General features: G+C 38.6%; 1 protein-coding gene across 2 annotated transcripts in view; it reads left to right on the forward strand.

Moving 5' to 3' along the window:
* DOP1B (DOP1 leucine zipper like protein B) overlaps window positions 1–24,774 on the forward strand; it is a 51,819-nt gene that overhangs the window by 13,530 nt on the left and 13,515 nt on the right. Inside the window, exons 5-24 of one of the 2 annotated variants that reach the window (XM_080376241.1) lie at window positions 2,183–2,372; window positions 3,227–3,325; window positions 4,032–4,155; window positions 4,874–4,974; window positions 5,412–5,526; window positions 8,032–8,152; window positions 8,668–8,787; window positions 9,377–9,482; window positions 10,908–11,099; window positions 11,928–12,621; window positions 14,145–14,416; window positions 15,189–15,341; window positions 16,373–16,473; window positions 17,149–17,339; window positions 19,167–20,772; window positions 21,412–21,523; window positions 22,101–22,289; window positions 22,943–23,068; window positions 23,679–23,813; window positions 24,482–24,537. In XM_080376241.1, coding sequence (XP_080232367.1) covers window positions 2,183–2,372; window positions 3,227–3,325; window positions 4,032–4,155; window positions 4,874–4,974; window positions 5,412–5,526; window positions 8,032–8,152; window positions 8,668–8,787; window positions 9,377–9,482; window positions 10,908–11,099; window positions 11,928–12,621; window positions 14,145–14,416; window positions 15,189–15,341; window positions 16,373–16,473; window positions 17,149–17,339; window positions 19,167–20,772; window positions 21,412–21,523; window positions 22,101–22,289; window positions 22,943–23,068; window positions 23,679–23,813; window positions 24,482–24,537 — 4,803 coding nt within the window. Of the gene's footprint in view, window positions 1–2,182; window positions 2,373–3,226; window positions 3,326–4,031; window positions 4,156–4,873; window positions 4,975–5,411; window positions 5,527–8,031; window positions 8,153–8,667; window positions 8,788–9,376; window positions 9,483–10,907; window positions 11,100–11,927; window positions 12,622–14,144; window positions 14,417–15,188; window positions 15,342–16,372; window positions 16,474–17,148; window positions 17,340–19,163; window positions 20,773–21,411; window positions 21,524–22,100; window positions 22,290–22,942; window positions 23,069–23,678; window positions 23,814–24,481; window positions 24,538–24,774 lie in introns of both variants that reach the window. The other variant, XM_080376240.1, reaches the window with a different exon arrangement.

Genomic DNA, 24,774 nt, shown 5'->3' on the forward strand with positions numbered 1-24,774 from the left:
GGGAAGAGAAGAAGAGAAAAGCAGAAAATGAAGGTTAAAAATAGATACACTGAGAGAAAGGAACAAGACTCATTTATCAAAGCTCCTCTGAACTCCTAAATAATTGACTCCCCAAACTACTGTGCTGTCAATAAATTCTATTTAAACATTGTAACACAAGACAGCATCTGAATTCTTTCCAGTATTTCTATAGCAGATACTTACCCTCAGGTTCTGGAAACACAAGCAAGAGGCAACTTATAAAATCTATTGTGGGAAAAAGTATCTCTCTCACTCTTGGGTGCCCCTGGTAGTGATGACAGTGGCATTCAGTACAATAAAGTCAGGATGAGGAAGCATGCTGAGAAAAGCAGGTGAGCACCCATTTGTGTAGTGGTTTTACTTAAGTTACCAGAACTGTTTTGTAAGATCTTATAAGAACCAAACCACTGTAGGTTTCATCCAAATGTTTCTTTGCTTAAACAGTCACTAAATGTTACATCGGTAATGTACTTGCTTTTGTTTTGCTGATCTGGATGTGTTAGCTGTTCTCTCTGTGCTTTTTGAATCTTAAATAGCTGTGTGTACCCTTAAAAAGAAAAAAAGAGCAAGATATGCTAGGCCGTGTAGATTACATACATACAATAAGCAAAATATTTCTATGTCTAATGCTTCTTTGTAAAAACCAGTATTAAATTGAAGGCTCCTATCAATTGCTGGAGCAGCTAAGAGTAGATTGCATGTGTTCCCAACTTGGTGAGTAGCACTCAGTTGCCAATTCCAGAACATCAGATCTATGGACAAGTAAATACCTCTTCACACATCTGCTGGAGAAACAGAATTTTAGTACGTGCCGTTTGTCAGGCTGTATAATTTTCTCTTTCCTACAGCACTAGTTGACAAGGACTTGGGGGAGAAGGGGGTTCCCTTGGAACTAAACCTCTTGTCTGCCTGAAGCCTTTTTAGGAAGACTGAACTTTGAAACTAAATTTGAAGTAGTGAACTTCCAAAATCCAACTTCTGTTTATGTGCCTTTTTCCTCTATTCTTGATGGCGTTGTTTTCCTCTTTGCCTTGAACAAACAGGATCACAGAGAAGAATTGACCATATATTTCACTGTGAAAGATTTATGCTAAAATTAACATTACTTTGTGAAATGTAAAAATTACATGAGAAAGTCATTCTTTAGTTTACTTATTGTAATAATCCTGGTGCAAGAAAGATAGACCAAGATATCTTGCTGGAAGGTGTGTTAGAATAATTTTAAATTCAGCTTCATGAGAGACTTTCCACTGAATGCTTTCAGAATCTTCAACATTGAAGACTAACACTGATACCTTCCCTGCTGTTCCTGAACCTGACAGAAGTACTAGCTTGGGTCATGCTTCAGCCTAGACATTATGTTCTTAAACACACATATGCATGAATTTGTGTGCGTGCACACACACTGGAAAAGGAAAAAATGGCTTGAGGGCTACTTTATCTGACTGGGGGTGAGGGGGAGGTCCCCTTTTCTGTGTTGGACTCTTTTCTGTACATTCCTCACACGAGGATTTAATTGCTACATTATAGTAAAATACTGGAGTACTGACCAAGTTGCCATAGCAGAGAATGTGCTGTCAGTCATAAGACCTCCAACGTGACTGCCTTTAAACCAATTTCAGTGTACCAGTACCAGTCCTCTGTGCAATAACTGTCAGCATGTTATTTTATCTCATGTTTTTTCTTCATTCAGTGACATACAAATTGAGCCCATTGATTTATAATCACAAGGACAAATATGTAGGATATCTTCCAGTTCACAGACTAATAAAACTGGCTTTCAGAGTGTAGCATCAGCTTAAACTATTTCCAATTCAGCATTGCACACCTCTCGCCATAAATATTTTGCAATCAGAGCTACTGCAGTAATTGTTCAAAGCTTAATGTTTACAGATAATTACTGGAGAAGTTTCCAAAGTATGCACAGAAACTTTGTTTCAGTGAGTGCGTACAACGACAAAGGATTGAGTGCTTTTTTTATTGCTTTCATACAATCAGATGCAGCCATCTTCACATGAAAAGAGCAATACTGATAATACAAAGATGAGGAAATCAAATAAATTATGTCAACTACAGTGCTAATTCTGTGTATGCCTTTTTATGGTACAAAACTGAACTAACAAAAATCTATTTTTCTCACGTCAACTATGTTTCCATACAGAACAGATGCTCTGCTTGTGAAGCTCTCCTTACTGATGGGCCAAGAAGTGTTCTATGGAGCACTCTGGGGCAGTGTATTGGTCAGCCCATCCATTAGGCTACCAGCTTCTCTTTTTGTTGTCAGTCATATCAACAGAGAGCTGTCTGGAAAACAGCAGAAGTACATGCTTGGCACAGATTATAAGCTCACGGTAAGTTCATGACACTCCTCATAGAACAGTTTTATTTACCGTAATACCAGCCTAGTAGCAAACTGTGCCTTCTCTGTATTAGAGTGACATGCTCTTAAAAATGTTTTGGAGAGAGAGAAAGAGAAGCTGAAAAGTCCACACTGGAATTGCTTAATGTGGTTACTTCATGGGAGCATCTTACCTGAAATATAGCAGAGAACCTCCTATACAGATTTTGGTTAGCCTGCAGAATGCAAGTCTTTCGAAGCTTCTGCAGTTTTTGGAAATTGGTACTGCATACAGCCTTAAAAGACTGACTGTATCAAATCAGAAGATAAATCTGGCATCTTTGGTCTACTTGTTCTGAATTGTCATTTAAGGTTGAAGACTAGCTTTTCAATAATACAGTACATACAATGTTTAATGTGGATTTCTCAAAGTGTGTTCTGTTTTGGAAGACAATTCTGAAATTTAGTATCTTTTTTCAGTAAAATGGAAATCTTCAGTAGGTAGTAATTTATGTTAAATTGAGTGAAGAATAACTAATGCTAGTTGGAATGCTTTAGTGTCAGCATTTTGTGAGGCTTCACATTCTGCCTGATGGCTACTGATGCCACACTATGACATTCTGTATCATTACAAAGCCAACAATCTTTGTAGCAAAGTGTTAACAATTCTTTTAACAGCATTCCACAAAACTGTTTTTTAACTCATGTTGGGGGCAGAGTTAAATGGCTGGGTAATTATCCTCTTATTTTTAAGGTTCAGATATAACCAATTTGCTTTCTTTCCTTCTTGTGATCATTAATAGTGATTGTAGTTTAAATGTTATCATGAAATAAAACACCACTGTGTTTTTTCTTTTCCTTCTACAGATAAAGTCTTTGTGTGTATCAGTATTGGATTCAAATGTCCTTGTGCAAAGAAACACTCTAGAAGCGATTCTCTTCTTCTTCCCGTTTTATACAGCTTTGGTAACAAGATTACTTTGGTGTTGTTGCATGCACGCTTTGTGTGGGAAGGTGTCTTCTGTGAAACCAATCCAGCTCCTACCTCTGTTATTGCCAAATGTCTGAATTTTGTGCCTTCGAAATCAATGAACAGGTTTTGCAGTTTGTTTTCCCCCCATCAGTTTTAATAGTAGAGGAGACTGCTGCTTCTCAGACTCCTTACAGCTTCAAATGAAGACATGCTTTTGCAGTGAATATTGCATGATATTTGGAATGGGCTTAAATTCAGGCCTGAGAAACTGCATATGGAAAAAACTCACGCTCCTTTTTCAAGTAGGATTTCAGCGTTTGGAACTGTCTGCACTAAACAAAGATACTGCTTTTAAAGACTAGGAGAGAAAATGTTGCTTGAAATGGGTTGTTTCCCATCCTCTTCTAACTTACCTAGTGTTATAGTCAGTATTTTGAAAGCAGCAAGAAATTTTAAGTCTTAAGGCATAGCATAATGAAGTCTTTAATATTTTTAGCTTAACTGAAATACAGAAATTATCACAATTGTGTCAGAGTGCCTTTCTTGAGATTTTTAATATACAGAATATTTTGTTGTTGATACTTTGCTGTCTTTTTTTCCAAAACATTAATATTACAAGTTAAAAAAACCAACCTTCATTACCAATTTGACTTGTTTCAGTGTTCATAAACAGCTAAAGTATGTTTGTTTTTATCCTAGGACTGCAACGAAAGCACTATTCTATTGCGCAGGACTGATTTAGTCTGTATTCTGTCAGCAGCTACACAGACATTGTTGAGAAGAGACATGTCACTCAATAGAAGATTATACGCATGGTTGCTCGGTACTGTACAATATACAGTGATATTCAATATTCTGAATACCTAAGGGGGAAAAAAATTAATTTAAAAATAATACACTTTTTCAGCAGTTAATAATATTGATAAAATAAGGTGTTGTTTAGTTGGCATTTATTAAGTAAATTTTTAATGAAATTAAGCATTCATTTAGCAAAGAAGTCTTCACTTCAGAGGTGAATTCATCTCACTGTTCTGAATTACAGGGTATCTGACGAGTTATTTCTAGTCCCATCTACAGTTTATTCTGAAGTGGTTCAGTGGACTGAAAGGAGTGGAGTGCCATTTTAACCTTGTCCTCTGGAAGTAATTGTCTCTTTTTTTCCCACGTGGCCTTAGTTGTGAAGGAGGGGCTATAAGAAGCTATAGCTTCTCCCCATCTTTCTCCTTTTAACGGCATAAGAGGAGGCTAAAAGTGAAGGGGCAAGAGCTGCAGCCATGGAGTTGCATGATGGCTGCCCTTGCTGACCCCATGTCTGGATCTGACCTGAGTTTTGATTTATGTTCAGTATAGCATATCTTGATGCCTCAAAGTGTGATATGTGGGCCATTCTTGGGCAGTATGTGATTTAGTTTCAAGCAAAGTGTTGAAATAACAAAGGTTAAAAATGCAGTGTAATTTAGATGTTTGTATAAATGACATACGTGTAGTGTTCTGTACTGTGGTGTTTCTCTGTACACCTAGTGCCTCTGTTTATCTTGTAGGCTCTGATATTAAAGGTGGTACTTTTGCTCCAGACTCAACAACTTCTGAAGACCGTGCTATTTATTTCTTTGGAAAATATTCTAAAGATCTTTTGGTTGAGGTGGGTGTTCATTGTATACGGATGTATCTAGGATCCTTTCAAATGTTAGCGCAAACTGCATCTAGAATTGTTCACTGTGCTGCTTGGCTTGTCCTTCACCTTTTGTCTCTGAAGATAGCATCCTTTTAGTGGTTATATTTTCATCTATCTGAATGCCTGCTGTGCTGTATTTTGCCCAATATTGTATGTGCTTACAATGCAAATAGAATCAAGTGAAAGCACCTTTGATGAACTACGTGAATTATTTAAAAATGCTTCTCTAAATAAGATCAGCTCTTGAGTACAGACGGTGATGTCATTGATTTGTCTACTCTATGGAAAGCTGAAGTACAATTTTAGTCAGTACTAAACAAAATCAAATTTAGAAATACTTCAAGTCTTAATAAAATAGCAATCTGTCATCTTCACATAACATTTTGGTGTTTTCTTTTTACTAGAGTTTGATTGAAATTTTACATCAGAAGTGCCCAGAGTCTGATACAGAGGAACAACATCAAGCTTATTTGAAACCCTTCCGCATCCTAATCAGTCTCCTTGACAAACCTGAAATAGGTACTATTGCTTGTCATTTCTGTTACAACTGCTAATGGCTGTTACAACTTGGTGTTCATTGCCTTTGACAGTAGGACTCAAGACAACACCCTGCACAATTGTTCCTAATTCTGAATGTGTGTGCATTGCGTATTAGTGTGCGGCTGGCTGTGTTCCTTGCCTCAGACCTGGTTCAGAATGGTCCTCTGGAGCAAGCACCCTCTCCAAGTTATCTCTGGTTCTTCTGCAGAGCACTCCACTTTGTAGCATGGATGTATGCTAGTAAGGATAATGCTTTTCTGTGCCTGGAACTACGATCTGAGGGGTTACATAGAAAGAACCACTTCTGCCCTAGTCTTGATGTTTTGCTCAGTTTGTTCCTTGGAGCTTATTTGCTAAAACAGTTAGGCCTCTTTCTGTTCTGTCTTATGAAGTGGCTTCTATCTGGAAAACCACTGGTACTACTCTTGCCTCGATGTTTCCAGGGCTTGGTTGTGTTTGCAGGCCTTTCTACACACTTGCACCAGACTGTCGTGATGGTGTTGCTTTCCCAGACGCTCTGGTCCCATGGGCACGTAGCCTATGGTGGTACTGCTGCCAAAGTGGGAAGTACCGCTTCCCTGCAGTTTCTTCAGCTGGAAATAAGCTGTTAGGAGTGTGGGGAGGCAGGGGTGCCTCTGTCAGTAGCACTGCTGGCTTGTGCCGGCCTGATGCTGCTCTGGGAGCTATAGTTTGAGACTTGACTGAGCTGTGACGTATTTCTCCTCTTCCCTGTCCCTTGTCTGTCCTGTTGTGTACATGACTTTGCCAGCACCAGAAGGGTGAGGCTCTGCCAGCTCTTATTTTAAAGGGGAAGTTCTACTTTCTGCATCAAAAAACTAAGCCAAAGTGACTTGACAGAATTTTAGGATTTAATAGTATTCTGTGAGAACCATGTATGTACAGATACGTCTTTGAAATTATATTTTGTGTATCTGGCAGTTATGAGAAGCCTATGGACTGGTTAACTGGGATTTCTTAGAAGCCAATAGAGTCTTAGTGACTGACTGTATCCGGGAGTGTTGTTTTAGGTGTTATCCTGGGTAAGAGAGTAATGTTATCGTTGACTAAGCCTGTAGACTTAGAAGAAAGCTCATGTACTGAGGCTAAATGCTTGAGTGGCAGTTTGCTTTACAGGCTCCTGTTTCTGGTAAGCTTATCCTCTTTCATGGGTTGGGGAAGTCCTTTTAAGCGCATTTCCTGTTATAGAATTGTCAAAGCACTGCCAGGAAAAATGAGGATTCTGTATTGCTTATCTAACAAATGAACGCTACTTTGGTAGGAGCAGTTGTTAGTCTGTTTATAAGACAGTGATGCTAATGTTTCCTTCTGCTGGTTTTAGCTGGTTTCTGGTGGCTCTTTAAAAAAGTCTATTGCAATTAAAGCCTCTTATATAAAGCATTTTTATTTCTTGACACAAATGCTGAAGAAGAGAATAAGGTTGTTACACTATAAATGTATTGATTAATCTAATTTAGCAAGTAGATGACAGATACTACCCTTTTGTATGTTTTATTTGGCTGACAATCAGTGCTAAACTGAACTACAGATAAGGGTTATTTAGCTGAACTGCATTATACAGTGTAATCTTTCTGTTGCAGTCAGCACACAAAATACAACTTCTTGAGCCTTAAGCCAACGTGACTTTTACTTCATTTTGAAATGGATTTAGCAATGCAACTATATTTTTAATTAAAGGTAGCAAACTAAAACATAACAAGAGTCTTTGACCTTTTCTGCTACTCTTAGTAATTTTAACTTTTTTTCTTTTTTAGAAGCACTCATTGGAATGCTTTATACACTACTTTTTTTTAACGGTTCCATGTTTAGAGTATTGTAATTATTTGTTCACCTCCTCTATAGACAATTTCAGATAAAACAAAAAAGTGCTGACCCTTGAAAACTGGGTGTGGTTGTCAGCACACACCTAACTTACACTACTTTCTTAAAACTGTTTATAAATATGCAATTTTTTATGTATTTAGGCCTTTGAACTTCCTCAATTTGCTGATTTTTCCGATTTCTGTCCCTCAAAATTTAATTAAGGCTACTATGTTAAATGTGTGTTGTAAAACCTGCTTGTTTTCCTTATGGATACAGACAGGGATTATTTTTGGCATGTGAACTGCAGATTCATGGTTATGATTATGCCTACTTGTAAGTGATTGCAGTGTGGCTGCCTAACTGCAGTGACTTAAGTGTAATGTAGAACCAGGCTTTCCAAGTACCAGTTTTAAAAGTTCCTAAAAGGAACAGGTGGTATTTAACTAGAATTAAAACAAACCCAAATATTTAACTACATATTTAATTTTATTTTAACTGGAAAATCTGACATTTTAAAAAGCCACATAAGCATTTTCTTCCTACTTAGGTGATTGTGTTTTTTTAGTCTAGCTAGCCCTAATTTAAGTCAATACAAGTTTGTAACTGAGCCACCTAGCAATTGCTTCAGTGCAACTAATGGATTCTTTTTTCCTTCAATTGCAGGGCCACAGGTTGTTGGTGATCTATTCCTTGAAGTTATTAGAGCCTTTTATTCCTATTGCAAAGATGCACTTGGTTCTGATCTCAAACTCAGCTACAATCAAAGTGGCAACATACTTGCAAGGTATAGTTACCATTTTTTGAGTATGAACTGAAGCTGTATCATTTATATTAAGCTAGGTTATTAAAATCTAACCAATTTAAGGAATGTTAGGTTTTTAACCAAGTGACCTTCTGTAGAGAAGATGAGATATTCCTATGACTTAACTTTTTCCCTGCACATGTTTGAATTCTTTTTGATCAGCAGAGCAGAAAATGAAGTACACTGCATATGATTGGTGTTGATTAAATCCAGTTATATTGGCCAATCAGTCTGGTGACAGAACTCTTAGCCTTTTGATTTGCAAAGCTCAAGGTTTGATTTCTTTCATCTAGGAGAAAGATGCTCAGACTGTAGTTATTCCAGAACAGCTTAGCCCTTGATTTAAAACAATCAATGTCTTTTATCTTGTAGAGAAATGGGGGAAAATATTTTAGAATGCATCAGCTAATACTGTGATGTGCATGCTCTTAAAATCTTCACTGACGTCTGGTTTGGGTTTTTTCCCCTGCTTTTTTTTTTTTCTTTCTTTCACACAGTGCAATCAAAGAGAACAAGAATGCTTCGGAAATTGTCAAAACAGTCAACTTATTAATCACATCCTTAAGCACGGATTTCCTTTGGGATTACATGACCAAATGTTTTGAAGATTGTTTCAGGTGTTTATGTTGTTAAACAATAGTGCCCCTCTTAAAAATGCCACTTAAGAGGTATCTGTGTAAGATAATAATGTTTACTGAAGCATTTTAATTCTAGAAGAACATAGCACATGCTAGAATCAGACAGATATGTATGTTGCATCCTAAAATAATTCAAGACTGCAAACAGGTAAACAATTAGATGGAAACTTGCAACCTGAGAAGAAAAGAAATTGCTTTCAAAATGACAGCTGAAGGAGGAAGAGGTGTGGGAGGGGAGGTGAAGAGGTCTTCCTTGGAAGAACAAGTGTTTTTTGAAGAAAACTAAAGATATCTATCTTTTTATCTCTTTCTAAATATAAGAGTGTAGTAAGATTGTGTATAGAGATTCAGTCTGAAAAGTAGAAGCACTTTAGCATCCGACATACAAGCTACAGTTTAGGTGGTTTTGACAGAATATTTTGTCCCGCTGTATTAGAAGTCTCATTTTACTCTGCTTCAGAAAACCTAGCTGTTCAGTATTTTGTGGTGGGTTTGATGAAGGTTTTTTATTGTAACAAGAATTTTGACACTAAAAAAAGCTTACATAATAATGTTTCTCTCAATTCAGAAATAAATCCACACAGATGATGTATCCTCTTGAAAATATTAGCACTCCTCCCACAATTTCAGAGCTCTGCACACTGTTGGTGTTTCTTCTTGACGTGATTCCTTTGGTAAGGCAACCTGAAGTTAACTGCTTTGAAGTTCTAATAAACTTAAAATAAAATAATTTGTATTGTGGTTACCTTAAATGAAAATAGGCAAATTGGCATACATGTGCATATGCATACTATATTCTGTATAGTATAGTTTTATGTGCTGACTTCATATATGGCTACCCATGCTATTGCCTAGCAAAATAGAAATTGTTTGCATTTTAAAATATGGTGATTCTAATCAAAGGAATGAAAAAGTGTACATTTTGCTTCTTAGGTATTGTGTTAAGAGTCTGATGGGTGGCTGGGTGGGGGGAGACAGCCTTCCCATTGAGTCACGAGGTTCGGAAAAGATCCCCTTGCTTTCTAAACACCTCAGAGAGGGGTCTAGGTGCAGCTAGATCCAATCCTTGTCTCAGACTTGGTCAGCAACTTGTAAGTCTAAAGGATTATTTGCACAGCCACTCATCGGTGTCAACATTTACCTGTCAGAGCACAGTTTAAGGACTTTCACTGAAACAGTTTCACAAAGCTGAAAGAATAGATGTTATATCCGTCACCTTAATAAATCAAGTTCAGAATCACCGTTGATAAATGCACTTACTGCAAAAATTGAGCTTAAGAGTTCAGTGCTTTTGTTAAGAATATTGTCCTAGGTAACGTCCAATGTAGTCGGAGGCACAAATCTTACCGAAGAGGTGTCCCTGATTGGGGAGGTGAGAGATACAGGCCCCTTGACCCATCCAGTAGTTGGAGTTTTTGTCCTCAAAAATAAAAAACCCCAAACAAACAACAAAAAAAAAGGATTCTAAAATCCCAGATTTATACTCATGGTGAGGTGGGACTGAGTCAGTTATTGTGTGCCAGTTTGTCCTTAACGAGGTATCAAATCTGGAGTGTCAGTGGGCCCTGTGATGGTTCAGCACAGAGCAGGGAGGATTTGGTACAGGTACAGTGATTTACGGTACAGACTCACAGTAACAGATGTGTGGGTGTCTTCCTGGCCTTCACTGATGCAACACCAGGCTGTGAGGCCCCTGCCTCACCTCGTGCATCATTTGGTTTTCTTGTTAGACAGCATTAGTTATCTGTTATCTGTTTTGTGAGATATGTGTGCTGCTCAAGTCAAACTCCCAAATCCACTTTGAGCTGAATACAGTCAAGTCATCATTAGGTCAGGGTGCAGTGGGAAGGGGGAAGCACACCACCACATTGGGTATATAATTTCCTGGGACTTTGTGGTCTCTTAGTAGCTGGCTGACTATCCTAAGATTTTTAGCATATGATTCATGGGTTCATCATGTAGAATGAAGAAAGAATGAATGGCACTGAAGAAAGTTTGTACAGCTTAACCATTCATGAATGGACTTAATCATTGATCAGTTTTGCTAGACAGCTGAATAATATGTGACAACTATTTTAAACAATTCTTATTTATTTTAGGAACTCTACTCTGAAGTGCAAACTCAGTATCTTCCACAGATGCTCAGTTATATGGTGCAGTGTCTCCTGGAAAATATGGAACTCTTAGGTTTACCAGAACTCACTCATGCTTTAAAGACCTGTTTTAAGGTGCTGAGCAAAGTGCAAATGCCCCCTTCCTATTTGGACATTGAGACAGGAAGTGGAAATGGGGTAGGTGTTTTTCAGCTACTCATAAATGTTTAAATTTTTTAGTGACATAACTTATTTTAACATGCTAGTTCTCCTAACTTAAATCTAGATGATTACTGCAGCAATAAAGATTTTTGAAACTTACCTTGATGCCTTCCAGAACTATGTGATGCCTTGTTACTGAGTATTCAGTTATGACTTGGTTGAATTATTTGACAGTGAAGGGGTATAGTCTTGTCTGAAACTGAGGCTATAATCATACATCTTAAGAAGAATGTGATCTTAGTGGTTTTGAAAAGGTACTCAGCATCCTGCAGTTGCTAAAGATTCAAGTTGCCAAATTAAGTCCAGCTTTACAGCTCATTAGGTCTGCAAGGCTTTCAATTAATTAACACAATGTGCTATTCTTTGTGTGCAAGAGACCATGATAGGGAATGAGGAGTAGATGGCATAAAACAATCACACAAGCACAGCCTGCTGAAGTTTTGTAGTTGAACAAATACATGCATTTGACTAGAAATAATCTAACATGTAATACTGTTGTAGTGGTGACTTGATTTTAAGGAAACATTTCCATTTGCTAGGGATCTGTAGCTATGGATCTGTTGGTGTTTGATGACTCAAGGTATGAGGATTATACAAACAACTGTTAGGTTTTAAATGCAATTGAACTGAACTGCTTACAAATAACTGTGTCTCAAGATTTTGGAAAAATAATTTGTATCTGGAAATTGCAAATACTAGGGGATTTTTCTGTCATTGCTGTTCCCCAATGCCTGTCACAGTTTTACATAGTTGAAAATTATCCATGCAGTGCCACGTTAACCACATTAACAATTCCTGTTTTAGAGCCCAGTAAAAAAGGAAGATGTGGACATAACCTTGGAGACTAAATCTGAGCTGCAGGAGGAGGATGAGGCTCCATTCCCTCCCCTGAAGTCAGAAGACAGTGGCATTGGTCTAAGTGCTTCCTCCCCAGAGCTCTCTCAGCACCTGGGGATGCCAACTGTGACCCTTGAGAGAGATGATGTCTGGAAGAAAGGGGGGAGCATTCAGAAGACTTTGTATTGCATCCAAGAGCTGGTTGCCAAGTTTTCCAGTAAATACATTTTTGGGGTGCAAATTCAAGAAACAAGTAACGAAAGCATGTCAGCAATGAATCTGAGTGGAAAAGAGAAGAAAGAGAATGGCTACAGATTACTTGAAAGTGCTAGCAAGAAAAAGAGCCCGTGGGATGCAAAGCAAATCACTGTACCTCAGTTTAAACAAATGCTTTCAGACTTGTTCTCAGTTCGTGGGTCACCATTCAAGAACAAGAGTTCTAATCCTCTTCCTCCTGACTGCAACTCCAGTAATCACAAGGAAAAGGAGGAAGAAGAGTGGGACTTAGAGCAAGTGATGCTTGTCTTGGGACCCCTTAGAGGTGACTGCAAGGAAGCTTTCTCTGCGGCTTGTCACCTTTTGTTGGATTGTACCACATTCCCCGTCTATCTTTCAGAAGAGGAGATGGAACAGTTGTATCTCTCTCTGTTTCAGGTTCCTGGTAAGAAAAGATTCCTTTACTGGGCAACTTGAGCATTTGAGGATGTAAATAGCAGTGTGAGCTTGGCTATTTGCAAGACATGTCACCAGAGCCAGTAGTAATGCCTTTTGACAGGGCTGAAGGCAAGCTGCATGTGAATTAAAGACCTACTCACATCAGCATGTGTTTTATGTCTTGTAGCTGAGGGACAAATTTTACCAAGCTTTTTACCACATTCTTTTGAAAGCTTTCACTACAAAACTTGTAGCTGAAAGGATGAAGAGACCTTCTGGCCTATAGAGCCTTGAGGCATGGTACAGCATTTTCAGGAAATCAGTACCCCTTGTCCATGTATGCCTCCCCACCCCCCCAGAAAAAAGGAAAAGAATGTATTAGAGGAAGATGGGTGTAGGTGGAAAACTCTCTAAACCATAATAGAAATAAAACCAGGTCTTTCCCTAACGCTCTGAATTCAAAGGAGTCTGATGTAAGCTGAAAAGAATAAGAATAATCTTGTATAGCTGGAGGGGCCTGTTTGTTCTGGAAATTCAAGTTAATTAATCAGCTTTAGCAGGAGCAGTTATTGGCCTGAAAAGTAGTTGACAAGATAGGTTTGTAGTGAATGGAGAAGTGGGAATCTGGAAAATCTTCCTCACCTCAGTACAAATTTCTGCTGTCTTCCTTAGCGAAGTGATGAGATGCCCATCATCTGCATAGGTGAGCTGTCTGCTTGACATGAACACTTTTGCATATTTGCATTGCCTTGCATATGGTCAGCAATATAGCTGAACTTCGAAGTTTTGCTTTCATAATTGTGTTTCTTTGAAATATCATCCTATGATTATATGATTATAGAAGTTTACTTTCAAAATTCTTTTCAACTGCACACCCTGGAGAATACAGTAAAGTTTAAAGTCAAAAGGAGAGAACCTCTGATAATGAAGGTCTGGGTTGAATTTGATACAAAATTTGTCTGATGTGAAGAAGGAAGAGTGGACATTTTGTTGTGGTAGTAAAGCAGTTACAACATTTGGTTTTGAAGCCAGATGTGTGAACTTCAGACTGTCTCCAGTCAAGCCTTAATAAAACTTGGTCTGATTATTCACTTGGAAATATGGCTTGACTTGATGTTAGCCATATCTGTTCCTTGTGTTCTTCATGGTGGCTGAAATGACATACCTCAATGCTACCTGAAAGAGCATCCTTGGATCAGCAGACCTCTACGGTTGGTTTTGACAATAACAGCTGGAAAACAGCAGCTGGAAAAACTAGTTGTGAATAAGCATAAACTGGAAAGCAGAAATCCACTAGTTACTGGGTTACTGAGGTCCTGCAAGAGCTTTCTGCCTGGAGAAATAGGAGAAAGAATATAACTTGCTTTGAATCAAGTCCCTTCTGAAGTAAGGAACTTCATAATAGCATGACAGTTGGATTTGGGCAGTCATTTTTGTATCTTGGTCCTGTGAGCTTGATTAAAGAATTCTTGGAAATTCAACCATAACCTTGAGATTATTCAAAGTCTTTTTTCTCACTTACTTTCTAAGGAGGTTGTGATGCCGGCTTCCCTCTGTGGCTGAAGTCCTTAATGACAATATGCTGTTGTGTGAATGACTGCTATGTTCAGAACGTGTCCATCTTCACGCTGCTGGAGGTGATCAACCATTCCCAGTCACTGGCGCTTGTGATAGAAGACAGAATGAAGCGGTACAAAGTGTCTGGCCACAACCCCTTCTTTGGAAAGCTACAGATGGTCACCCTTCCTCCCATTGCTCCTGAAGTTCTAAAGATCATCTCAGAGAAAACAGATTTCTACCAGGTGTCAATTTTCTTTTTCTTTTTTACTGCCTAGCTACACTGAACCTCTAAGGATGGGGTAGGAAAGGAAATGTTATTTGCATGGATGTTCGGGAGCAGCATGTTTGTGTTAGAATGACCCACTACTGAGTTTTGCTTCCACAAGCATTTGAAAGCAATTGCATGCTTATATGTGTGCTTCCCAGCAGGATGTTCAAAAGCAGCAGGTTATTTTCAAGTTGCTAGTTGTTTTTGTGTCCAAATTCCTGGTGGGTAGGTATGGTTGATTTCTGACTTGAAGGGTTTGGTTTCATTAGTTGAAAGCTACACTTTAGACAACTGATACCACTCTAATAAGAGAAAATGTTAGTGGGTGAATAAAACTGAAAACAATCCATCCTCCTCATTTAGAGTATGTATGTTTCAAAGATGCTTTCCTTCTCCTGACCATTTATTGATATTGGTGTTGGTATCAGCATTGGTTCCAAGATCGTTTTCTTAATAACTGTGTTTCCAATTGCTGTGCCTGACACATGTACAGTCTGTTAAGTTTTGACTCAGAAAATGAAAGCAGAAATGCTTTTCTTCATTTCTGGTGCATGTACATTTGAATTACCTGTCCTTGCATTCCTTTAAGTCTGAGTGTATGACCTGAATTCTTACTATTTGCTAAACTAAGACAATTTGGAAATCCCTTTTGGTAATAGAGGACATTTATGCAATAAGCTTGTAAGTCAGGGAAGAAATGGCACTTTAATATTTATTTATTTATTCATTTATTATTTTTTCCCTAGAAAGTAGCCTGTGTCCTCTGGAATCAGCTAAACAAAGAGACACGGGAGCATCACATTGCCTGTGTGGAACTGTTCTACAGGTTGCACTGCTTGGCACCATCGGCAAATATCTGTGAAGACATTATCTGCCATGCACTTTTGGATCGTGATAAAGTAAGTCCTGTAGTTATGGAAGCCTCTTCATCACTGTAGAGTTGTTGCAGTGCTTCCCAGACTCCCTCCAGTTCCTTTCTACCCCGCTTCTTCACTCCCATGGTCCCTCTGTCTTCCAGGAGTCTGACAGACTCTGTCCATGCCTTTACAATTCCCTGGGATTTGTTCATCATGGGATTACTGCTAAAATTAATCCTTGGATACAAGTTCTATCAATGCCAAAGCTTTTTTAGTTTCATCCCAAATCATGTAGTATCTAAAAACTTACAGGTTTTGACAGTATTTTCAACCTAAGCCAGCTCCACCAGTAACTCTAAAATAATTTTATTTTGTGTTGATTCTGTAAACTTCATATTCCAACAAAAGACTTTATTACCTTGTAAGTGTATGTCAACATAATGTTGACCCTGTGTCCACCTTATTATTTAGTTCTCATAATAAGTAAGCAGTATTTTAAGTGAGCCAGTTACTAATTATTTTATTACTTAGTTTAATGACAGAACAGTTCTTTAATAACTTACAGCATATTTGTGAGAAATGCCTTGCACAATAAAACTTAAACCAGCCACCTTCAGTCTTTGGTGTTGGTTTCGTATCTTTCCTCTTGCAATTTTGAGACTTAAAAGTTTGGAAATCTTTTAAAATCTTTTGAACAAAATTACCAGTAATAAACACTACCTAGTATAACAATGTCTTCCTGTTTGTCATCCAGCTTTTAAACCTCCCTAACATCAAGCCAAGACTAAAATGTTTATACACAGGAGTCTTGAAATACATTTTTTGTGTATTGGCATATCTGGTTTTTTGCTCCTACAAACCCAGTGGCTGTTGAGTTTTGGCTGTGCATTCATAGATATATGGCATTTTGGTTTAGTCTATTGCAAAACAGAAAAATGCTCTCAAGCTACCTGAGAAGGATTAGCAGTCATCTATACAATAATGGTTGTTCTGCTAGAGGTTTAAAAATCACTAAAACTTTCTTGGAGATAAATGCTGCAAAAAATATGTATCTGTCTTGTTTCCTTGCAAAGGGGACAAGGCTGGAAGCACTGTTCAGATTCTCTGTCATGTGGCATCTGACCAGAGAGATCCAAGGCAGCAGAGTGACTTCTCACAATCGGTCCTTTGATAGGTATTTTCCATTTCCACTGGCTTGGACTTACATTTATATATTTACTATATCATGCTTTATTCTGTTCTTTTTTCTGAGGTGGGAAAAAGTTCTCTGTAGAGGGAGCAAAAAATGAGCAAAAGGAAGATCTTCAACTTCCTTGCACTATTACCTTTGCAAAGCATTCTGTGTGCATGGTGCACTTCTTTGTGTGAAGGAAATTTCTGTAAAAATAGAAAGAGCTTCATGTATGAAGAGTAGCTTGCAGACAAGTTCCTGCATAGCAGACATTTTTTATCTTGGAGTGGGTTAGATTTTTTCCCAAAGGAAACAGAACCAGGTACTTGTGCAAAGAAAAAAATAATAGTTCTACTTCCTATTTTTGAGACTATAACCGTTGTATAAAATGAAACAAAAGCATTAAAAGTCTTTCTAAATAAGCACGTGAAAGCATTTTAAAATATGCTGCTCTTCTAGACTGTGAGTATATGTATGGCCTTGCTTGTACAAATGCATGTGTACTTGAGCTCAGCTCAGGAAAATATGCATGATCAAGTTGTTTTTAGTAGACATGAGCCATTGGCTGGTGCCTACTTGAACATGCACTGTGTCTGTTCCCTGCCACTATTTTGTTGTTTGCATTAACTTTTTTTAGGGATTTCAATTGTACTTCTTCGTTCTGATTTCTCCACTCAGGTCTCTGTTTGTGGTACTGGACAGTCTCAATTGTTCAGATGGCGCAATTGGTGCTGCAGCACAGGGCTGGCTGATCCGTGCTCTTTCACTTAATGATGTTGCACGGATTCTTGAACCAGTCCTGCTGCTGCTGCTTCATCCTAAGACACAGCGCACGTCCATCCACTACATCAAACAGAAAAATTCAGCAGGTAAAACTGTTCTTGGACTGAAACTATAAGTGCTAACATAGCATTGCATACTCCTGAACACCTGCTGAAGGTAGTCTCTGAAATGCAATGGCATCCTATTACCATGAGCTATCTTGCTTCAGTTCCACAGACTCCTCATTATCCAAGCACCTACAGTGATTCTTAAAACAGAGTTCAGGAGTAAGTCATGCTAGTTGAAGGCCTGATGATCGTTTTCTGGTGGCTGCACCTACGCTGTTGGTTTGGATTGCTCCCTGCTTTGCTTTGGGTTCTTGTCCCACACTCGTCTTTGCCATTCCCAGATGATCCACACTGCATGTGTGTTCACTGTTCACCAGATCCCTTCTTGAGCAAAACTAGGTCTGCAACCAAATGAAATCCAGGAGCAGTTTGGTGACTGTGTCAGTCCAGGAACTGTTCCAGTAGGCAGGATGGACAGGCAGATCTTACTCTCTCCACTCAGTCTTGCCCCAGCACACCATGCACCTTCATACCAGTTTCTTTGTTCAGAATATTAGTTAATGATTCCCTCGGCATCACGTTAAAATAATCAGACAGGTTGTGAGGAACATCTTGCTGTTTAGGGCATACCACACAAAACCCCCGCTTAATTCTGCTGGCTTCAGAAAATTAAAATGTCTTTGTCCAAAGATCTGTCTTGATTCAAGAGGAGACCTGAGCCCTTGTGGCGTATGTCTTAGGTTTCCCAGAGCTAGGATGTAGAAGCAAAGAGAGGTGTCTGCAATTAAAGATGACCTCCAGTCACCCAAATTTAGGAATTTGGCAGGGACTCTTTACCTTGACAGGCTAAATTTGACAGCTGGAAGATGTCCATTTTAAGACCCATAATACGAACATTGTGAACTACATATGATGTGTGTGTCAAATGTGGAACAGACAAGTGTGACAGAGACCTGTCAGGAGCAGCTGGGGAAGACTGAGATAGGTATGGAGCCAGGGTTTGCTCCAAGTGCAGAGAGTCCCATGAAGGCTGGCAGTCTCTTCAGGTTTGGGATTGTTGAGAAGTCTGTTCAGGCTGGGATTGCTGGGAGTGGTAAGGGTATGAGACAATGCACCGTTTGGCCCAAGTAGCCAAGGTTGTTTCCTGGAGCACAGCTGGAAGACAGTGGAGAAGTGTCCAGCAGTTTTGTGTAAAGAAACTTCTGTGTCACCTGTCTGTCTCATTACTGTTAACATAGCTGTCTGCTTGCATAATTGATTGTCTGTCTTGACTGGCAAATAGTTAGATGGCAGACATTTATAGCATCCAAAGGGACCTGTTTATTAGATGCTATACAAACACAGGGCTAATATATTCCTTCCTTGTTCCACAGCATGTGATCAAGTAAAACATTAGCTCTTAAAAAAATAATACATTTTAAAATAAAAAAGTAAGAATCCCTCTGTTGCTGTCCTTCTTATTTCCCTTGTGATCTCAGCAAACATTTTATGCTTAGGAAGCATAAAAAAAATTGTCACATCTAGGGAGTCATAGCATAAGAGAAACGGTATGTGCTTTATATTTTGATCCTATTCTCTTGCACATACAGTAAATTAGGACTGCTCTACCACTTTAAAAAAAAGAATTCTTGCCTTAACCGGGGGGGGGGTTTAGCTTTACTTGTTACAATTAATACTAGACTAGAGCAGAGTAGCTTTTTAACCTTTTTTTTTCTTACAACGATTGATTCAAAATTAAAGCATGTTGTGTGGACTAGATGACCTATAAAGGTCCCTTCCAACCCAAACTGTTCTATGATTCTATGTGTGAAAAAGACAATTATGTGTTCTTTTGGGGGAAAAAAATAATATTTTTTTTTCCAGAAGATATACATGATTGGCTTTGCAAGAAAAAGGCCTCTTTGAAAGAGTCTGGCATCTCTGAGAGCAATTCTGAGGAAAACCTTCCATTGAGCCAGTTTACTACCGTCGATAGAGAAGCAATTTGGGCAGAAGTGGAAAAAGATCCAGAGAAGCCGGAGTTAAAAACCAAACAGTCTGAAAACAATGGCTCTTGTAATCCAGTAACTTCACAGGAAGCAGGTGGTGACCAAGACAGTAGTGAGCACACAGAATCAACAGACACCAGCACAGGCCATGACAGTGAAAATACATCCTCTTTTTCTCCTTCTCTGGAGCTGCAAGAAGTGAGCAATGAGGACAATGAGAGTGCTGCAACTGATGGCAAAGAGACCACAAACCATGTGAGTTTGCTTACTGCATTTCTTCCTGAAAGCTCCAAATCCAGTGCAGCGCTAAACCTTGTGCGTGCTGACTCTGAGAGGACTCAAGCATCAGAGTCTTTGTCAAGTGATGAAGAGGTGGACTTGGAGCTCCAGGAAATTACCCATTCTAGGTTGCTTAAGCAACAGAAGGAAAAACAGGAGATGATTGAGGCACTGTTTAAACACATGCTGCTATATTTGCAGCCTTATGATTCTAAGAGAGTATTGTATGCTTTTTCTGTTCTGGAGGCAGTGCTTAAAACAAATCCTAAAGAATTTATTGAAGCTGTAGCTAGTACAAGCATGGATACCAGCTCCACAGCACATTTGAATCTTATTTACAATCTATTAGCTCGTCATCAGGAAGCTCTTGTAGGGCAGAGTTTTTATGGCAAGCTTCAGACCCAGTCACCAACCATGTGTCCCCATTCTCTGCTAATAGAATTGCTCACTTACCTCTGTCTCAGTTTTCTGCGCTCATATTATCCATGCTACTTGAAGGTCACACAGAGAGACGTGCTTGGCAACAGAGATGTTCAGGTAAAAAGTGTGGAAGTCCTGATCAGAATGATGACCCAGCTAGCTACCATGGCAAAGGCAGCAGAGAATAAGAATGTAGAGTTCATACACAGTTTGCTAGGAAGATGCAAAATTCAGGAGTTTGTTCTTCTTTCTTTGTCTGCATCTATGTACACAAGTCAGAAACGGTATGAATTGCTTATGGCAGATGGAGTTAATGTTACTGAAGAACTCTTTGAAGAGAGCCTAATCAATTTTGGGCACGATCAAATATGGAGCGAGCACCCACTCCAGATTGAGTTGCTGAAGCTCTTGCAGGTATTGATTGTCTTGGAGCACCACCTTGGACAGACTCATGAGGAACAGGAGAATCAGCCAGATCTCTCTAAGGAATGGCAGCAGGCTCTTAATTTCCAGCAGGCTATTGGTGCAATGCAATATGTCTATCCACACCCAATAACTTCACAGGGATTATTCGTCTCTGCTGTGGTTAGAGGTTTGCAACCAGAGTATGGCTATGGGATGCATCCCACTTGGGTAGGCTTAGTCACGTGTTCCCTGCCCTATTTTGGGAAGTCCTTAGGCTGGACTGTGGCACCATTTGTTGTACAGATATGTAAAAACCTGGATGAGCTTGTCAAACAGTATGAAAATGAAGCTGTGAAGACATCTGCAAAAGCATCTGCAAGGTAAGAGTCTGCAGTTTGGGGGTTGTTATGCAGAAAAGTTCCCCGTACTACAGAGCAGTGCATAGTAACTTACTGGTCTAGCATTGTGACTCCCAGAGTTTGATCCTCAAACTCTGCTGCACATGCAGGCATCTGTCCATTGAGCCCAGGTGAGGTGGAAGCACTATTGTTGCAGCAGGGCTCGCTGCAGTTGAGGAAGAAAGGGGACCAGCAGCAAGAATGACCAGCAGCAGTGATATTCCCTGTTCCCCTCTGCCTGCCATCCAAGTAAAAAGTTCCGAGTTTTGACAAGACTGAGGATTTTGGAGGACTAATTGAGGAGAGACACCCTGGAGAAGAAAAATACAGTAATACTGTTCAGAACAGGCAGTAAGTGAAAGGAGTAGGGAAAAACAATTGAACCCTAAAGATTTATGGTCAGGTGGGAAATAATATTCTGAAAGATCTAGACAGGGAAATGGGGTTGTCCAAGCATAGTTTCTGAATCCTTTGTTTTGATATTCCTGTCTGGTCATTCCAATGTTCTATTTAACTGTTGAGCAGAAACAGATTTCTACTTCTACTGGAATTTTTAATCAAGGAAATACCACTTGGCCTGTTAACTGGGTTTTTTCCCTTCCCTCCCCACCCACCCCGCAGCTTAACTTCTAAAAGAGAAAATGTTACACCTGATTACCCACTAACCCTTTTGGAAGGTCTGACAACCATTGGTCACTTCTGCCTTCTGGATCACCCTAATCAAACTAAAAAGGTAAGTGCTTAATGCCTACCACTCCCTTGATGCTTTGGCACCAGCTCTTCAAAGTATGCATCCCTTTTTCATTCAGAGGTGAATATAAGTAGTAAAGTAGCTGTCGTACAAGAAGATAACCTTAAAGAAGTGAACTAAGTAAAAGTGTAAGGGAGGGGGGACTGAACTTTAATTTCTTTTTATTTGAAGACAGGGAAGTTAATTTTAAGCAGAAGATGTTCATGATGATCTTGGTCGCACAAATACTAGTCCTGTGTATTGTGTCTACAGTTGCTCTGTTGTTAGCAAAGCCTTCTATTTTCTTTTGAGTTGATAACATGCTGATATGTTCTCTACAATTTTAATTCCTATAACATTTGTCAGAAGAGGATATTATCCAAGTAATTTCCTAGACAAATTAACTCTTTCTGTGCCAGAATAGTGAACAGCAAATTCAGTAGACTGATGGCAGCAGTATATATCAGAAATAGAATGGTTGAATTAAAGTTGGCTATAATTCTCGTAAGTATAGAATAAGAGCAGTCACTCTGTAGTGCATAATATAATGTATTTTAACATTCATATTTGTTTTTTCTAGTCGTCATGTTTAGCTGAACCTGCAAACCTGAGAAATGCTAGGAATGCCATTTTGGAAGAATTGCCTCGCATTATTAATACCATGTCCCTTCTTTGGAGTGTTATAAAGAGGGAAGACTCTCAGAAAAGACCAACTGACTTCTTTGGAACAACTAAAGGCTCTTCTTCAGTCTACTTTAAAGCAACCAAAGTAGGAGTTCTTTTAAACTGCTGTGTATCTCATCATCCTTATCATTCCCTCCATCACCAGTGCATTTCACATAGAGTTCTTAGGAATAGTTTCGCCATTCCCAGAACGATAATGGGCTACAAAGAATTTTTTAAGAACTCTTGTCAGCTACAGAATTGCACAGTACTTACCTATAAAATTAGATTGTCTTTGCTGTTCTTTTTGCCCCTCTGCACCCTTACCTGATCTGTTTAATGTTTTGATTTTTCTGTGAGCTTCTGTTAATAGCTGCTGTAGAGCTAACCACCTCTGAACTGTCTGCAGGCAGTAGAACATGTACCTGAAGGAATAAAAATACTAGACTTTTCCCTTCTTCTGTGGATATTGATAAATCATAGTAGTGAAAAATATCTGTAGGAGAAGAGAGAATGTAACACAAGAAGTTACTTTTTCTATTTTGCAATATGTTTTCCAACAAATTTAACTTCCATCTGTAATAAGGATACACTAACTCATAAATAAATAATCAAAACTAATCTGACTGCCAAGCATATGAAAGATTTTTTTGTTGTGTATTTCTGAACATCTTGGGAAAAGGAAGAATGTTTTACAAACTGAGATAGTCTTTGCCTTACAAAGTTTAGCATTCATGGTTATTTTTTTCCCCTCTATAGACATTAAGAACTAAAATACTTGACTTCATGAATCCATTGACAGCACAACTTGGAATCCAGTTGATGGCAGCAATTGCAGCAGTATGGAATAGCAAGAAACCTCATAGGAATCAAAGTAAAATCAAGGTGAAACTAAAGAAAGGCACCCTTAGTTTTCCAGTGTAAAGGCAAATGTTACATTTATATTATCAGTTCTAAACTCTGGGCTTGTTTATAGATTCTTTGGGGTTTTTTATCTGTGACAGTGGTAAGCCACTGAAAAATCTGAAACACTCATTTATACATAATTACACAAAGCATCAGGACTACAATTAAACCTAAATAAATAATGAAATAAAAAGGACGGTGTGACGGTTTAAATCTGATAGTAATAGCCATTTTCTTTATTCAATACTTGTACACTTGGGATTGTAACTTGCCAATTATATTTCAAAGACCTTGAATCAGCTCCATTTCCAGAGAAACGTTAGAGTTGTGGTATTCCCTGGAACTAAGCATTTATTCTGAGCAGAACACCTCTTTCTTTTCTGCTTTCATCTGAGCATAATGAAGTTGTTTTCATGAAGGTGTTGGGAGAAGATTTGTGTGTGAAAAATTGTCGCATGCTTGATTTAACTTGTTCAATTTACATTTTGTATAAGTATTGATATTTGAATAATTACACAAAAAGCTGTTTTTTCAGCTTCATATTTTGCCTGGTACATTCTTCTGAGGGGTGTGTTTTTTGTTTTGTCAGATTCTTCCAGTGGCTAGTGCATCTCAGCTTATTCTTGTGGATTTAATATGTGCACTTAAGACATTGAAAATTGACACTATATTACATCTAGTCAAAGAGGTAGTCAAGAAACCATCACAAATCAAGGGAGAAGAGGTAACCATGAAGATAATTCCTTTTTTTTTTAATATATTCTATTCTGGGTCTATTCTAATGTGTTTTCTAAATATTAGAAGGAAAGTTGGGGTTTGGTGTTTTTCTTTTTAAGTGTGTGATTCTCTTTTGCTTTTAGTAAGTTATGTTTTTCAGAATGTGCGTTTCTGTGGTGTTATCCATCAGTGTAAGTTCTTCAGAATATTTTGCTGGAGAAGTTGCTGGTAATGAAAATGTGTGGGGTCCTCCAGTACTGAAGATGCTGACAATTTTCATAAAGCTGCTGCAGATACACAGCTCAGCAATACATTTCTATCTTTCTACCCTTATCTGAACAGTTAAAAATACTTCACACTGAGTCTTCCACTTTCCACTTGGTTTACAAGGAAACCAGTTTTGCTACTGTGCACACCATTGTATGAGCTCCTACAGCTCTGAATAAACTGTAGCAGATAATGCAAAATAATGTGAGTGCTTCTGAACTAGGGTCCTCTCTTAAAGCTCTGAATTCCCTCATACTGCTGTGTAGATCATTTTATCATAGTTGGTCACCTGTTGAAGTACAAGGGGCTTCGAAGAAGGGTGTGTTAACCATTGAACACATTCAACAGCTTGGACCTTCTGGTTTTTTCTGAATGGCAAATAATGGCAGTTTTGCTTTTATTTTTCAGAAATCTTCTCTTGTAGATATTCCAGTGCTGCAGTTCAGTTATGCTTTCATTCAAAGGTAATTCAGCCATTATAAAAGAGAATTTTCTGTTTGACTCCAGTTAAGATAACAGCTAGCATCACTATTTCTGCTTTACTTTGATCTTTGTGTCACTGTATCACAGGACACTTTTATGTAGGAAACGGTTATTGCCACTTCTTTGTTAAGTAACAGATAGACACAAACCCTATGACGTTATGTTCCATTGATCTGTTGATAATGCCAGTCTGAAAGCCTTATTGCGTACCAATAGAG

The sequence above is a fragment of the Falco punctatus genome (genome assembly GCF_963210335.1).
Source record: "Falco punctatus genome assembly, chromosome: 2".
In the NCBI taxonomy this organism is placed as follows: domain Eukaryota; kingdom Metazoa; phylum Chordata; class Aves; order Falconiformes; family Falconidae; genus Falco; species Falco punctatus.